This window comes from Lepisosteus platostomus, chromosome 1 (genome assembly GCF_059453375.1).
Source record: "Lepisosteus platostomus isolate fLepPlt1 chromosome 1, fLepPlt1.hap1, whole genome shotgun sequence".
Taxonomy (NCBI): Eukaryota; Metazoa; Chordata; class Actinopteri; order Semionotiformes; family Lepisosteidae; genus Lepisosteus; species Lepisosteus platostomus.
Window position 1 is genome coordinate 61,980,953 of NC_142611.1, and position 17,564 is coordinate 61,998,516.

The following is a 17,564-nucleotide window of genomic DNA, read 5'->3' on the forward strand; positions in this document are numbered from 1 at the left end:
TGTTGGAGGTTGGGCACAAGGCCAACAACCCTGTCCTGTAAAAAACTAATGTAATGGAAACAGCAACAGGATGTTGGTGCCCCTACATGCCGGAAGGTGGCATAATAGGCAAACATCCACATGTGAAACATCTCACACGTACAACAATATGTGAAATCTGAAATATTCTGACCAATAATAGCACTACACAAGATTCACAACCTGTAACCATAATACATCAGGTTTCTGAAGGTACAGACTGTCATAGGCTGTCATATAGACTATTCAATGTACAGTAGTAAAGCATAGTGAAATCATTGAAAACTACAGGAAATCAATGATCAAACAATTTGATTAAAGCTGAGGAGGACAGACTGTTTGCTTTTGTTTTGAAAGATCCTTGGTCTTCATGGTTGAATGTCTATTTGAAATACACCTTGACCACTCGATGGAGGGAACTTACAAAGATACTGAAGGGGTATTTACTCAGAAATCATGTGAACCACTACTAGGACAGAGGCCATTCAGTCGTTTTCAAGAAGACTTCTTCTGAAACAACCTGATAAAAAAAGGCAGACTAAGTATGCTGCTAGTCAGAAGTGTAGAATTTAAATCGAGGGATGTAATGGTATAATTGTATAATGCACTCTAAAGGCTGTATTTAGAATAATGTGTACCGTTTGATTGTCATGTTAGAGAAAAGGTATTACTGCTCTGGAATTAGGCCAGAGAAAAGCTGTGAGCAGAGAAGACTACAATGGGACTTGATGCAAAAATTCTAACTCCTGAAAGGCCTCACAAAGTGGCCCAATGCCTATCTGTTTCCTGGGCAATGTGCAAAGTAAGGTTCGAGCACACAACACCAAGCTAAAGGAATGTCTTCGATTTATTAGTGAATTTGCCAACTAAAGTAGCTACTCAGAATCCTTGAATCATGCTCATGGGTCCTGGTAGATTTACTTAGTTTTTTTACAATATACAAATGGGAAAAGTAACCCCTTCAGCAATAACTCATCTGCTTTTAGAAGTAATGGAGGCGTTTTGGCGGCCTCTAGTGGCAGAGTGGTGTTATTACAATACCTCGAAAGTCCCGCCTGCTACAACAGTGAACGCTTTTAATATTACTTTTATGGCTTCATGCTGATCTTATTCTATACAAACTGAAACAGTACTGCTTTAGGCCTGACGCCGTGAGAGTAATATCATTCCTAACTGGTATAAGCGCATCTCTGAATGCAGATTTGATTAAGAAATGCCTCTGGACTGACATGACTGCAGATATCAGACAGTGCCACCCTGTCACATCATTAAAAGGGTTATTTGTAATGGCCAGCAAACTGTTAGAGCTACTGCTAGTGCTTCTAATACTACAGCAAACTGTTAGAGCTATTACTACTGCTTCTAATACTACAGCAAACTGCTGCTAGATCAGGGGATTCAGAGAGGGAGATGTGATGTGGGCAGGTGGTAAGGAACTGTCTTAGAAAAGCAAAGCTCCTAGTCGAAACCGAAAAAACAGGTATGGTTGGCCGGCCAGCCCGGTAAAAACAATTCAGAAAAAAGTGGCAGGTCGAGTGCTCCTGAGAATATTGCTGACGGCAGGGGCATGACACACAGTTGATAAAGACAAAAGGACCAGGAGGAGATCCTGTCTTTATTAAAGTTTTAAATGAAGAACAAAAATAAAACATAGGCACTAAGTAACATACTACTGCTGATCCCACCACATTCGCCACACAGAAACACACACACCCAGGTGCACACACACAGTGGATATCACCACCTCAACCTACCAACAGCCCCCAGTGCAACAGCCACACATTCCTACAGAAGCCCAGTGAGTACACTGAGACTACCCAACACAGTGAGCAACAATACTGCCAGTGCTGTGCTGCTGCTGTGTTATCGGTTTGACAGCCTCTGGTTACAGCTCAATAGTCATTACACTTCTTAATTAGGGCAATCTGCTACACAAAGAACTACTTAAATTTCTCTTTTTCTTCCCACATCTCCTAACTTCTATTCATATTTTCACTTTAAAAACACATAGTAACAAGTTTTGTTTACCTTTGAGGTCAGTACAGTAGCTCCCCTTTACATTTCTGACTTTTCAGATACAAAATTCTGTGAAGATAATGTTATTGTTCTTTTGCTATTGATTTGAAGTCAAACTGTATTTTTTCCATGGAAAGTCAGTAAAGCCACTGCCGTCACAGCACAGTTTGTTTCCTTTGTGGTATTAACATAATATCAATCTTTTTCTAAAGGATCAGTGTTACTTTTCCGTACTTCTGCATGACCTTATGACATCTGCTTCTCAATTTCACAAAAGCAGGTTTTTGAAACTGTGTTCGACATACTGTATGACAAGTAAATCAGAAATGGTTTTCAATGGCATTCTGCAAAGCTTGCATTCTGACAAGACTTTGATTTTGCTATACACAGTTTGAGAATGTTACATGTACTGTAAGTCATACAGGGTGAATCTCCTATTTGCTTCAATTTAAGTAATACTGTACGTAACGGGGCGGTGCAGTGTCTCTGTGGCTAAGAAACTGCGCCTGTGGCTGGAAGGGTGCCAGTGTGACTCCACATCTGAAACGTTGTGTTTTCTCTCTTCTCTTTTCAGCATGGAATAAACCTATTTCTCTGTTAGGAAAAAATGCTTTTGTCTGAATAAAGCCTCTTGGCACAATATCTTTGCTGTGCATTGCGATTTTCATGTGTTCGAGCCTCGGGAGTCATCTGTTTAGAGGGAGGCCTTGTTAAAACAAGACTATATTTCTTTCTGTTACAATATCCACGTGCAGGTTTTTAATAATACTAATAATTGCGTACACTTATATAGCGCTTTTCTGGACACTCCACTCAAAGTGCTTTACAGGTAATGGGGACTCTCCTCCACCACCACCAATGTGCAGCCCCACCTGGATGATGCGACGGCAGCCACAGTGCGCCAGAACGCAACTTACAGTATTGTAAAACTCCATTTTATAATAAATTGCACTTGCTTACTTAAATGATACCTATTCTTTCAGTGTTTTGTCATTATCGGCCCTCGCTGCCTCAGGAGTCAGTGAGCTGTCCGATGTGCAGAGCTGAGGAGACAGTAACACGAGGTCTTTGTTCCAATCCAGGGTCCGGAAAAACGGATAGATTTTCTCCCCCTCTCTCAGGTCCATGGCGGTGAAGGTGTAGATATGAGCTCTGGACTCCACCTTGTAAAACGAGACCTGCCTCTCTTCCATGTCTACACAGACCCCCAGAGTTTGGGGCAGCAGCCGGAGGGGGAGGGGGGTTTGAGGGGCAGTCAGAGCGCAGAAAGAAGAAGAATCCGTCTCCAGACCCCAGTAACCCTCCCGGGGAGTAAAGCTGAACATCCCTTTCCTCTCGGCAGATTCTCGGCTGACTCCTATGGTCCACATGCCGTTGCTCTCCACCTCCCAGTAGTGCCTCCCCGAGGTGAAGCCCTCCCTGCTCACAGCACAGTCCCAGTAATCAAACCTGCGTGGACTGTCGGGGACACTGTGCCACCCGCCCACTCTCATTTTCATCCCGTCTTCAGACAGGGTCAGCTCGCCGTGCGCTGTGTCGGGGTCCAGAGTTACTGCAGCTGTGGGGAGCAAAACCAGGAAACATCGGACGCTAAAGACCAGCGCTCAAGAGCCGTTCATCCAGCCAGCCTTCCCTCCATCCACCATTAACATCCTTAACTTAGACATCCAACTGATCCGTGATTGTTTGCCAGAAGTCTTCTCTGGCTTTGGCAGTGATTAGACTATAGCTCCTTACTATTACAAAAGATCTTCCTAATTTCCATGATCGTTGGGTTAAGAGGCAGGTTCTTTGGCACAGGTGAAGGATTTGATACTCAACCCACCCTGTTTACTAAAGTAGGGCGTAAAGGCACAGTTAGTCGGATTATTTAAACCTTTGATGCTTGAATCGGATAACTTAAACCTGAGTTAACCTGAGCTCAGTTGTTGGGTTAATTCTCCCCAGATAACTTGAGAAAATCCTGAATTAGTTAAACCTGCTTTGTGAAAAAGCCCAGAGTAGTTAAAGATGCAGAACTGTGCATTAAGGGTTAAGATGAGCTCAACACATCAGAGTCTCTGAGTTATGTAAGTGATAATTTGTAAATATTGCAGTTTCTCCTCCAAGATTGCTAGGCCAGACAAATCAAAGCATGGAATCCACAACAAAGTCAGGTGGAACCAAGAACTTCATCATGATGAAAAGAATTTCACTTGTCTTAACCTGGCTAATCTTGTAAAAGCTTAAGCTGTTTAACTGAAAAGCACCTATGCATTTATGCACAACTGAAATGAGAGGATTTAACTCAATAAATGACATTGTTTAACATGGCTAAACATGGATGTAAAAGAATACCCAATGACATGAGCTGAGATTCTATACTCCTGTCTCATATTAATTTGTGGATCTGAACTACAGATTTCATTAGAACACAGCTCTTGCACAGCAATGCCCTCAATAATCCCAGAACCCCCAGCTTTGAAAACGCCCCCGTGTGCCACAATTGACCAGCAATGTCTGTCTTCATCATCATCATCATCGAGGGAGGAAACAGTCCTACCTGCTGCACTGCTCAGCCACTGCCACTCTGGAAAAGAGAGAAGGACAGTTTAAACTCACAGCACTCAGTGCTTCTCAATAAGATGGCAAATATTAGTCTTTATCAGTGGCTGCGTTTTCCCACACAGTCTACTTACCTGATGTAAGAGTACGTCTAACTGCATCTGTAAAATTGAAAGTAAAGCATCATTACCTGAGCTTTTTAAAAACTACTTAGCAGTTACAAACTAACAGTTCGTAGTAGCACACAATTTTCCGTTCAATTCCTATATTTTCCAACTTCAGCTTTCTTCACTAAATTATCATTTTTTTTCAAACCTTTCTCTCTGTACTGCTTTGTCTCCCTGCCTCTCTGCCTCCTGTAATACTCATTACTTATATACTGTAAACCAAAGTCCACTGACAGGAACTGATTCCTGCAGTTTTGAAGGATGAGCTCTATAAAAACTAGTGCCCATACTATACAAATCAATGTAAAAGACCTCTGTTAAATAACTGACTTCAAACTCAATATTTTTTTTGTCCCCAAAACTATTTTTCCCACTTTGGAGTGGATTTTTTGCATATTTACTTTAGAATTCGAATGAAATGACAATATTACTGTGTGTTGGAACAAATATTCACAATGCTTAAACCTACTGTAGTAACAATAACGATAAGAACAGACAGGTGTATTTGTGAATCTAGCAAGCAAACGATTCAATATTCAAGGATTTTTTAAAATGCCCATTATTTGCCTGGCACAGACAAAACAATGGACTGCTGTTTAACCAACTAGTCCCTCCTGGGTATGGCTTGTTTTATCTTTGGCGTCTCTCAGGCAGAGGTGGGGGCGTTATTTACAAACTTTTTTTTTACAATTTAAGTCCTATTACTATACCTCCCCCTCTTCTTTTGAGTGCCTTGTTATAAATATCTCTATCCCCCAATCTACTATCATTGCCATAATTTATAGACCACCCAAACCCAGCGAAGCCTTTTTAGGTGGGTTTGCGGATTTACTCTCATTTTTATGCCTTATGTTAAAAAGGATCCTTATTCTAGCGGACTTTAATATACACCACCCACTTGATTCCACTTGATCAGCTTTTAAGATCACATGACCTCAGCTATCAATCCTATGCTGATGATACTCAAATATACATCCATACTAAGCCTGACAATGACGTGGCTGTCTCTATTCTATCCAATTGCATCACTGACATAAAAACTTGGATGACTCAAAATTTCCTTCATCTTAACTGTGACAACACTGAAGTAATTCTTATTGGGGTACCTTGGGGTAATATTCGATTCTGGTTTAACATTCGACCCACATGTACAGCATATTGTCAAAACATCTTTTTTTCCATCTCAGAAATATCACTAACTGTGGCTGAAAAGCTGATCAACACATTTGTGTTCTTTCAAATTGACTACTGTAAAGCTCTGCTCACTGGGGTATCTAAATCTACATTGAACAAACTCCAATATGTCCAAAATTCGGCAGCTAGAATCCTGTCCAGGTCTAGTGCAAGTGCTCACATTACTCCTATCCTGGAGTCCTTGCACTGGCTTCCTGTCAAATTCCGTGCGGACTTTAAAATCCTCATGCTCACCTATAAGGCTCTGCATGGCTGGGCACCTCAGTACCTGTCTGAACTATTATCGCCCTACTCCCCACCTCGCAACCTTCGCTCTTCTAATTCTGGTCTCCTAACTGTCCCCCAAGCCTGTCTACATTGTATGGGTGACAGGGCCTTCTCCTGTTATGCCCCCAAGCTCTGGAACTTTCTGCCCAAGGATATCAGAGGATACCTTCTCTAAACTCCTTCAAATCCAGACTTCTTCTTTAGACGAGCCTTTACTTAACTGGTTCCATTCTTTACCCCTCTGCTTCTACTTTACTTATTGTAGTACCACCATCCCCAGTCTCCTCTGTGTATTGTAATTGTGTTTTATCTTGTGTATTCTTTTTATTTATTGTTGTTGTTTAATTCTGTATAGCACTTTGAGAAGCCACCTTTAAAGGCGCTATATAAAACAAAGTTTATTATTATTAATAAAATCATTAAAAAAATACTTACCCTGTTCTTTCTGAAGTATAAAAATAGCTGCATGCATGGCTGCAATAACCAAACGTGTTAAGACAGTTTTTAATGCAACCATAAATGAAGACATTCAAAATCTAAAAAGGAAAATGGAGGCTGTGGTGTTACTCCCTTGTTTTTAAAAAGAATTGCTTTAGCATACTGTATGCTGAACACGGCTGGTAAAAGATGCTCAATTAACACAGCTGGGTACCAGACATGCATTCACGTGATGACAAAACACTCAGTTGTGTGAAGCCACAGACATGTTCTGAGGGTCTTTGTGAACTTTGTACACAGTTTTTCTGCTGACACTGCAGTATTTTAAAGATGGTTTGCACTGGAATGGAAGAATGCTGGACACAAGGACTTCTATGAAATTCTATACTCTGTTATATACAGTAGGAATGCTATGGCTACGAAACTAAGTAACCAATGGTGTTAAAAGACATTATCTTTGGCAAATAGGGAAGAGGAAGATATGTGTGATGCTGGAATGCTGCCAATCGGATAAGCACAGGGAAGCATGATAGATAAAAATACAAAATGACTCTTTTAAGGGGAAGCGGAACAATTTCTCCAACAAGTCCCAGCTGAATGCTGTATTTATCACCCTGCTTACATTTCATATATCGTATGACTGCTGGTCACTACAGGACAGATCATGAAAGATCAGAACTGTATCAACAGGAAAAAGTCATGCATGAAAAGAGTTTGATCTAATACAGGGTCATGGGCAAGCCACACCCTATCCTGCTAGCAAAGGGCACAAGGCAGGGTACACCCTGGACAGGACTTCAGTCCATCACAGAGCACACAGACACTCACACCAGGGCCAATTTTCCCAGAAGCCAATTAACCCACCAGTCTTTGGCTGTAGGAGGAAACCCACGTGAACACAGGGAGAACACGCAAACTCCACACAGCAATACTAACCACTGCGCCAATAGGCTGCCCCAGTGTGATATTATAACACACAACATTAACACACAGTTTTTGAAAATAAAACATTAAGTTTAGTTCCCAGTCTTACAGACCAACAGGAAGAATAGGATACAAATGTCTTACAAGACTTTGTTATAACGTACAGTAGGTGGGTATTGTGTTTTTAAAAAAATTCAAGGTCTTCTTTTCTTGTATTTCTTATGATTGTAAATTTGGTTAATTTTGAAAATAGTGTCAAAGCTGAAAGAGTGGTTCAGTAAAATGAAAAGGAAAACAAGTTATTTTTATTTTCCAGCACAATTATGGTGATTAACTGAAATAAAAAACGTGATCGACAGATAGCATAATGAACATGCAAACTCCACACAGACAGCACCCCAGGCCTAGAATTGAATGCAGGTCAGCAATACTGACCACTGTACCACTAGGTCATCATGTTAAATTATATGTTAAGACTAAATATGTTAAGTGTTGCAAAATACATTATACGACCCTAGAAAGAAGTCAACTTAAACATGTTATTTCAGCATTCCCCATTCTCCAACTACAACATCTTTCAACTGCAGGCAGCCTTTTTCTCCATTTCTCAAAAAGTGAATCTACATCTATATCTTTAGTCATCTTCAGTATTTTGAGTAACACCTGTGACACATGGACCTGTAATTTCACTGCGTTTGTTTTACACAGACTTTCTAAATGAGCTCAAAAACGTATTTAAGGTTTGAACAGAAGCCTGGAATAATTACCATGAATATGTCTGACATTTGACATTCAAAATTCAGAGACAACCTCAGAATTTTATTATTGACGGACTTACCGTTTCTTTCACAAATTTTCTCCAGCTCTGAAAGAAAAAATAGCCATGCATCAGTACACATTTTAGTTTTCTATTTACATTTTTGTTCTCAAAAAACGAACCACATCTCTTGTCCCATTCCATCCATCCATTTTCACTTACACTTTTACAAGTGAATTCTGTATGCCCTGCAGATGTGGAGGGGAGGCCCTGCTACCTGTAAAGTGCTTCAAGTGGAGTGCCCAGAAAAGTGCTACTGTATACAAGCGTGAGCAATTATTAATAGTGGTATCACAGTGGTGTGTGGTTTAATACTTATATTATTCAGCATAGTAACATGCCAATGATTAGAGAATCATGTAAAAGAAATTCATATGGTTTCACGTGACTTGAGATGGGACTCAGGAGGGAAATTAGAATAAACTCCTCAATAGCCCCCAGTTTTATTTCTCAATCACACTTTAGCTTCTGCCCAGAGTAGATACTTATCTCCCTCAGCGCACAATCAGTAGTTTCACTCACAGACCTGTCTGGCGCTCCTAGCCTCCATAAGCCTCTCTCACCCAGAGCCCAGAGGCCTCACAAGCCCTAAGCTTCGATTTGCTGTCTGGGGGACGAGGGAGCCTCAGGGAGAGACTGGGGGGTTTTTGTGAAGAGTCTGAGGGAGAGACTGCAGTTTAAAACGTGTTTTGTTTTGAGGCTGGTAAGCACTTAGATGCCCAGTGGGCTGGTTAGGAAGCTGTAGAGGTCAGTCAGGAGTTTTAAAAGGAGCTTAGGGCTTTTGTTTTGTTTGTGTTTCCCTGCACTGTAAATAAAGAGTACGGGTTTCACAAGGTTTTGTACCTCACTGCTGTGTTCGTGTGTCTGTTTTCCTGGGCCTGCCTATTTGTACTCTATCCTTACACCTACTTTTATCTCAACTTACCAATCTTTAAAGATACTGTCATTTTAATCAACATTTTCAACATACTCATCTTAATCAGACACTTGCTGATTTGATCTTCCCCTGAGGAGAGGATGAGTTGTGCTCGATTGTTAATGCAGTTATTGAACAGATGCAAAGATAAAATATCATAAAAAGGCCTCAGCGCTGATGCTCACCTCCATGTGCACGAAACGCCAAGTACAACACTTTTTCCAAACTTGCTCAAGTTGTGTCCCCAACATCTTAATGACATTAGTTCAGATATATCAGGGTGACTTATAATTATGAAGTATAATGGTGAAGAATAGTGACAACAGTCTATGTCAAAAGTCACCATGTGGATTTGCCTGACGGAAACCAAATCGTAGCAGCTGCACGGCTGAGGACTGCTGCTTCACTAATGGAGGCAAAGAGTTTCCTTGAACCCTGAACATCACAGTATTCAACTGTTACAGTGAGAGGGCAGGAGACCCAAGTCATACCGACAAGTGAAATCTCTTGATTTTCCAGTTCTAAGGCAAAGCCACTTTCATATATTATTAGTATGCAGGGCGCTTAGTACTGTATGTACTCTGAACTGTTCTGACCACAGAGTAGCACAATTCTAAACCATGATGTACTCTGTTAATACTAGACGAGATTGGACCTGCAGGACTGGGTGGTATGGCCATATACATGGACATAAACGGTTCACATACTGTTCATCCTTCTCCACTGGATCACCAGAAGGGGGAGTGCTGCCACAGCAAGAACCAGCATTATGAACAGAGTCACCGCCCATCCTGAGACTGCAGGGAAAAAATCTTCTGGAAAATCACAGAGAAAGAAACCTCCCGTCACTGGATTTCCTGATCTGTGATCCGGCTCATTACAAATCAAGGAGAGACAGGATAACTTACAAATAAGTTCACATTGCACGTTTTAAACATTGAACATTGGTTCTACCATAATTTTAGAGGGCTAAACAGGCAAAGCACTCCAGGGTTCTTTAGGGTTTTGACAGTTCCTGACTCGCAGTGGTACAGTTGGGCTTTTCAGTAAGAGTGCTGAAGGATGCATTTAGGGGAATCAGCTTTGTGATGCCTTAAGTCGGATTGGCATTGGGATTTTGCCTGCTGTCCATACTGTATGTCTCCTAAGTACAGGACTGTCTCCCTTCTTCCTCTTGGCCCAACTAATGCAAACACACTGGACTTTGGCATCAATGTGCATTTCACTTGTACTTAAGACAAAAATTATAAACTTCATATTTAGAATGATAAGTTCAATCAAAGCATTTAGAATGTATTGTGCGAGGGATGTCGTGAGTACCTACTGATAACATGCAATTCTTTGGCTTATTATCTTGCAATGTTAACGGTTTTCCTCAGGTGGGCTTATCCTTAGTGTAAATTACGTTACCACCACATGTATGATGAGCAAAGCATATACTGCCAATGAACTATTAATTAAAGAAAGCTATCATTAACCATCTACCGTTTCATTTTCTGCTACTGATATTTCCCAGTCTGTGTGTGGAAAATTGAAGTCTCCCACCAAAACCACTTCTTCTTTTGCTTATATTCTTAATTTCACAAATTAATCTGTGATTTAAGTATATAAAATCCTATAATATAAGGGTTGTATCTAGGGTCTGCGGAGGGGGCTAGTTCACCAGGTGGTGTAACAACAACACAGGACCACAAAAGGAAACTGAAATGAAACTGAGGAAAGAGAACAGAAAAACATTATACAAAGAGTTGTGAAAGTCTAAAGTAGGCTTCCCGCCCATGCTAATCTAGTAAGCTACCAAACACGCATGGTCCTTTTGTTTCAAGATATTTTGGACGACTATCACATTCCTTCCTCTACTTCCATATACATCTCGAGGATTCAGGGGTCCAACTTTAGATCGTAGTGCTACAAACAAAAATGTAAATTAATAACGGAGGGCTGCTTTTCAAATATAACACGTTGTTCAAATATAACATGGATTCTGGTGTTTAAATGTACATTTGTTGTTCTTATGTAATAAACAAACTAGAAACCTATGATCGGATTGTAAAGTACATGTCACTGCCCAGAATTTCAGCTTGTTCAGTACTCACTGGATACACGGACCTGGGTCTCCCCGTCAGACTCGGGGGCTGTGCTTCTCAGCAGACAGGCGAAGACGCCGGACTGCGGTCTGACTGGGATGTGGCTGCTGACCCGGAGGAGCCCCCGGCTGTCCTGCTCCACTGCGGTGCTGGACAGCGCCGTCACATCGTTTCCGTGCCCGTCTGCCCAGGTCAGCGCGGGCGGAGGGTACCAGCCCTCGGATTGGCACAGGAGGCGGGTCTGCTCCGCTTCAGTCCTGTTCAGAGTCACTGTGGGCTGGGAGCCCAGAGCTGCAGGACACACACTGTTTTTTTAATCTGCCACCTATTGACACACATCTGGGTGCCAGCGGGTTGGATTTTAATTGTCATCAAGGCAATACTGACCTCTTACAACCAGTTCAGCCTGTCCTCTTCCATACCACAGTCCATCAGTGGCTAGGCAGTTATAGAGCCCATTGTCAGAGACCTGGAGGTTGTTCAGTTTAAGAGACAGATCCCCATCGTGCAGCCCAGCTCTATCAAGATATGTCCGACTCCTGTAATCCCTATCCTGAACATCAGTACGGTCTCTTCCATCCTCGTACAGGTGGACAGGAGTCTGGATGACCTGTCGGTACCACCTCACCTCCATGTCCACAGCACTGGCTCTGGGGTAGATGTGACAGGGCAGGGTGACGTCACCACCAGGAAAGGCAAGGAGGGGCTGTTTAGAGCCGATGACAACTCTCTTGACTGAAAGAAACAGAGCAGAGAATAGGAAACACTTCTTTGCTCAAAGAGGGGTGGGTGTCTGGTACAGGCCTCCCAGCTAGGTGCTTGAAGCCTAAACTCTGGACACTTTTAAGAAACAGTTGAATGAAATTGTAACTCTGATTTAACTGCTAAACTACCAATGTGCAAGACAGGCTAAATGGTCCCCTCTGACATACAGACTGTTCTCATCTTATACAGTAGCAATGTCTCTGCACAGAAAGAGCAAGGACAAATAATATATTTATTATACAACGAGACTAAATTAAAATTATTAGAAGTCATGTTTATCTCCGATATATTTTAACATCTGGCCATTTGGTCTCATGCAATTTTCCTGTTATATTTTTATTTTCCTGTATTTTTATCAGTATTACAGCTTTCTCTGTAAGATGCCACTCATTTACCTTTATATTCTTGTATCTTATGCATCTGAAAAACTGTATTTTTTAGTTTTCGCTGACATTTGAGTTCTGCAACTCATAAAAATATTAAGCATTCGAGAATGTAATTACAAATATTCACTATACAAAAGTGAGCACTTCATTTGCAATTAGAATACCAGATCATTAGAAGGGATTGAATACCTTCGAAAAAGGCACTGTGCACATGCAACAGTACACTCTGACATACCAATGGTTTTATTTTCCATCAAATATTTCTTAAATTCTGAAAATGCCCAGAAAGGATTCAGTACAATGTTCTGTGCAAAGCTGGAGTTCAGGTTTGTAAATGGACATTTGCTTATGGGCATCAGGGATCAATAAACAATCATATCAATACACACATCCATTTTCTATCTGCTTCATCCAATTCAGAGTCGCAGGGGAGCTGGAGCCTATTCAACTGTAGCAGCAAGTCACATTATTCACTTAGAATTAAGTATTAAGATTTCTAAAAATTGTTCTGTTGCTTGACGTGGTAGCTAGGAACTCTGTGTAAATTTAAAGGAATGAGGCTAACAGGACCCTCATATAAGAGACCTTGAAACTCTGTGTCCAATACTTAACCATCTAATGATACAAAGCACAGATGGGCTCCATTGAGTCTGTAGTCCGTCTCTCCCCAAGAAAATGGGCCAAAGGTCACTGTACATCAACCAGAGGAAGATCCACCAATGAGTGACCAGCAGGGTGGGTACCAGGACTATACATGATAGCATCCTGACCCATCGCACCTAAAAGCTAACACCCACCTCAACTCACTGCTCCTTATCTCTCTCCATCTGAACTAGCGATCTGCCTTTTCCAACCACGTGACTGCAAGAAGTCCGAGTCAGGACTTAAACTGCTCTCCAAGACGCCGGGCTGAGACAGAGAGTCAGTAAAAAGCAGAATCCTAACCGAGACATTTTTTTATGCACAAGAAACCTTGTGTTTGCAAACCCACTGTTATTTTTTCCTGATCAAAGAAATAAGACAACTGGGCTCTTTTTTTGTCAACATCCTGAATATCCAAGTATATTTAGCAAAAGTTATAGCTGGAATGAGCCTAACTGCTTTTAAAAACCAAAATACAGTGACAGTGACTTCTAGCACAGTGGTCCTCGGCAACACTAGTCTGTGATCTCTCTTCTCTCTGCCTGGGACACTCCCAGCACAGAGCAAGCAGCTGCCAGGTCGGACCAGGGACCAGGCCAGGCAGCTCCACCGTCTCAGCGGTTCTCAGTTCAAAGACCATGGTTTTCGGGTTGTGTCAATAAATTGTATACTGTGTGTGAGAGCGTCAATGATTAGATTTGATTTCTCACAGTTGTCAAAAACTCTCGCAATTTACTGTTCCAAGTTCTAATTGTCACGGTGAATTAAAACCCTCGCATCCCTACACCAGCAAGCAACGAGCACAAGGCAAGATTCTCCCTGGACAGAAGGCCAGTCCATTGCAGAGCACACACACTCACACCAGGGCCTGTCTTCCCAGAAGCCAATTAGCCCACCAGTGTGTTTTTGGACTGCAGGAGGAAACTAGAGCAAACCCATGTGAATGTGAGAACATACACACTCCACACAGATAGCACCCAAGGACTGGAATGGACCCAGGGCCCCAGCACCCCAGCAATCCTCACTACTGCACCACTATGCCACCAATAATCACCAGCAGTTCTCTCACCTGTTTGTGTCAGAATGACTGGTAGGAAACTGAGGAAGAAAAGACACAGCCTCTTCAGGAATCTGCCCATGTCACTGTCAAAGACAACAAGCAATCACTGAAAATACCTTCACAATTCACAGGTTTGGAGCAGGTGTTCAGCCCTCCATTTAGGAATGAAGCGAACATTAAAGTGTGGTCAGTTCACGTAAATGGATTTCAGCTATTATTTTAAGAAGTTTGGCAGCACTACGCTCAGCCTTTGCAGTTCAGTCCACATTAGCTGCTGGCTGAGGTGCTGATCTTCCAGATGTAGCCAGATTGCTCCCTCTTGGACCCCTGTGGCTTCCTGTTGGACTCCGATAGCCTCGTGCTGGGTCAGGGACATCCGGGTGACCTGTTGTAGCACCTGCTCCACTCTCTCTACACCAGTGAATAAGGGAAGCGAAAGTAACAAAAAATCAACTTCCACTTTCTCAGCAGAGAAATAAGATGCCTGTATTGTTCTAGAGAATTAAAAAAAACTCCTTTTTCTTTTTCCAGGATTTTTTTCCCCCCAGAAAAGAAAAGAAAATAATCTTGCATTTGCGCCAATCACCTCACAGGGGGTTATGCACTGCAGTCCCGTTTTACACAGAAGAGATAAAAAAGGACACCCTTTTTATAGTAGGCTATTTACAGTATACTACTCTTGTCCTATGGTAAAAAAAAAAAGATTTGTCCACTTCCAGTTCCGGGGCACTGGGGACAAACAGTAGTTAGCAATGGAACTGTTCTTCAACCAGAGCTGGGAAGAATTACTAATTACCAACTAATTAACAGTGGATCCGCTCTTCGGCTGGAACTGGGACAAAACTGTTAGCAAACGTTTAGAGGAGAGACGGATTCAGCCGGCTGGGCGACCTGACAGAGTTCATGCTTGGATTCAGCTCCTGAAATTACCTCGTCTTAACCACGACGGACACTGGCTGAAACGTGTTGTTTTTTTTCTTTCGTCAGCGCTTGTGCAACGACGGAGTCAGGGTTTTCCAGTGTTGCTCTGATGAATAATATCGGGGGGGGGGGGCGTTTTCTCTACAGTTCGTGTTAATAAAATGTTTTGCCGGGAGGCCTGGAGATATGAAACCAAATTAAATATTATTTTGTGTAGTACAAGACATTGTAAAACAAGTACATTTATACTAGATTTGCTTTTATTTTTAAACAAATGCACCGTTTTCAATCCAGAATTCTTCCACAGGCGTTTTCTACTTTATATTTCTCGGGAAGACGATGATTAGGTTATAAAGAATTATTTTATCTTTCTCACTACACTGAACAAAACGTGTTTTATGGGGGTACCAATTCAGAACCTCCGTGGATATCGGTGTCCGTAACTGTTCGGTAACTCTGAGGGTCTATCGCAGCTCAAAGGAAGGACATGAGGAAGAGTTTACCTGGACTCTGGAGGCACGAATGCTTCTATCCTCTGGGTCTTAATCTTCGAGGCAAACAGCCCCCCAGGTGTCCAAAACTATGCGCAATCGGTTTCGAAACGAAACATAAATGTATTGTTGTGTTGTAATTCTTATATTTAGTTTCAGACCTAAGCTGGTTTCTGATTTAAACCTACTTGAAAATGTAAACTCTTTCCATACGGCACGAATTTGTTACCGTTTCCAAGGTCTTCTGGCGCTCTGAAGTGAAGAACTATTAGCCAATTTCCCCGTTCTGAGTTCAAACCACCCTTTGCGTCTCCCGGCGTCTCGGGCTCGCTGCAGCCCGCAGCGTCTTTCACTTCCTTCTGCATGAACAACCGGCTCGTGATCGCGAGGCGCGCCGGCTCTGACTCGCGCTTCGCTGTGCACCTGGTGCTGGGGAGTGTGGAGCTATGGGTGTGTCCGTGAGGAGACTTGAGCTATTTCTCTTGTTCTCCTATTGTTTTTACCCAACAATTTCTGTGATTTATTTCAGCAATTTAAAGAGTAATGAAGGAGGCCTTGATTGGTAAAGGCCAGGGGGAAATTCAGCCAGGACACCGGGATGACACCCATAGTCTTTTCGAAGAACTCCCTGGGATTTTTAATGACCACAGAGAGTCAGGACCTCGGTTTAACGTGTCATCCAAAGGACGGCGCCTGTTTACAGTTTAGTGTCCCCGTCACTATACTGGGGCATTAGGACTCACATGGACCGCAGGGTGAGCGCACCTTACTGGTCCCACTAACACCTCTTCCAGCAGCACCCTTAGTTTTCCCAGGAGTCTCCCATCCAGGTACTGACCAGGCTCACACTGCTGAGCTTTAGTGCGCTGCCAATTGGGAGTTGCAGGTTGATGTAGCTGCTGGCGAATTAGCGTGCAGTAGATCCCCAGAAAACTCAGCTCTGGTCTTAAAAACTCGCAAATATTGATCATTAAACAAGTGTTGTAACAAAATCTGTGATACCACCTGTTAAAAAGAGGGCGGTTGAGATTAAGGTGAAAAATTGAAGCTCTCTTCTCTTGTGTAAATTGTATTAATCTAATCTAGCCCGGTATTTTTAATGGTCCGTCCTGACTTTTTAACGCAATGTTTTGGATATATCCATATGGCCAGGATGTGTACTGATTTTGTTGCTATGCAACGATACATATTTAAAACATATACAGTATATGGCAGTAATAAGTCTATTATACTGTTTTATTACTGTATATTTTTAACAATACGTTTTTCCATGGGTATGTACTCACCCGACACTTCTACACCAGAGGCCGAAAACACCCTCTGATGATGAAAAATTAAGATAATCAGTCATCACCACAAAACCGTGTTTCCGGAGAATGTCGGAGGAAAAAAAAAACTTTTACGGTTTTGTGGGTCACTATTTGCTTTAAATATATTGGAGAACCTCCTCCTTTATCTCGGTTTGTGACGCTTCCTTTGAAGAGCCCGGTAGACGCCCGTGAATCGGCGCAGGACTGTAATTTTCACCCCAGATTTCAGCAGCGGAGCAAGCGGGGAGAGTCAGACCGTGTGTGTGTGTTACTGCCCCTCTCTAACAGCAACACGGAGGGGTTTGCCTGCTTTATCCAAGCTGTCTTTTTACAAATGAAGTTTGAAAGAACAAACTTAATTTATTGTTGAGCAATAAAATCACGCATTTAAAAATCTCTTCTGTTATTTTAATATAGATTTAAATAAATGCCCACGAATCTTAAGTTTTGACACTGAAAATAATCATATTTATATATTTATAAATAAAATATATTACCAAAGTATATATTATAATTTTACTGTAATTTATTTAGACCCGTGTCTGCTGTGAAGGCACAACTAAGATGATCATTCATTCAAGAAGTACAGGCTGCGGTTGCC

At 42.0% G+C, this 17,564-nt stretch overlaps 1 protein-coding gene across 8 annotated transcripts; it reads right to left on the reverse strand.

The window, feature by feature from the left end:
- Positions 1 to 1,600: 1,600 nt before the first annotated feature.
- LOC148678361 (butyrophilin subfamily 2 member A1-like) lies at positions 1,601 to 16,363 on the reverse strand. Of its 8 annotated transcripts, XM_088633345.1 has the most exons (12): positions 15,666 to 16,361; positions 15,172 to 15,340; positions 14,251 to 14,652; positions 13,337 to 13,448; positions 11,776 to 12,123; positions 11,398 to 11,679; positions 10,009 to 10,116; positions 8,407 to 8,433; positions 6,642 to 6,680; positions 4,713 to 4,739; positions 4,577 to 4,603; positions 1,601 to 3,592 (listed from the first exon to the last, which is right to left on the reverse strand). In XM_088633345.1, exons 5-12 carry the CDS (start codon positions 12,020 to 12,022, stop codon positions 3,006 to 3,008), a joined length of 1,344 nt encoding a protein of 447 aa, XP_088489471.1. In that variant the 5' UTR covers positions 12,023 to 12,123; positions 13,337 to 13,448; positions 14,251 to 14,652; positions 15,172 to 15,340; positions 15,666 to 16,361; the 3' UTR covers positions 1,601 to 3,005. The 8 variants fall into 8 exon arrangements, with proteins under 8 accessions (XP_088489471.1, XP_088489470.1, XP_088489467.1 ...); XM_088633344.1 differs by lacking the exon at positions 13,337 to 13,448 and having other exon boundaries at positions 10,009 to 10,113; positions 15,666 to 16,363; XM_088633341.1 differs by lacking the exon at positions 13,337 to 13,448 and having other exon boundaries at positions 15,883 to 16,362.
- Positions 16,364 to 17,564: the final 1,201 nt, after the last annotated feature.

Excerpts from the sequence above, each read along its gene's own strand:
- LOC148678361 (XM_088633342.1), bottom strand. The coding sequence starts at position 14,320 with ATGGGCAGATTCCTGAAGAGGCTGTGTCTTTTCTTCCTCAGTTTCCTA. Across the intron at positions 12,124-14,250 it reads AGTCATTCTGACACAAACAG|TCAAGAGAGTTGTCATCGGC; the intron begins GTGAGAGAACTG and ends TGTTTCTTTCAG. Across the intron at positions 4,740-6,641 it reads TATACTTCAGAAAGAACAGG|ATGCAGTTAGACGTACTCTT; the intron begins GTAAGTATTTTT and ends TCAATTTTACAG.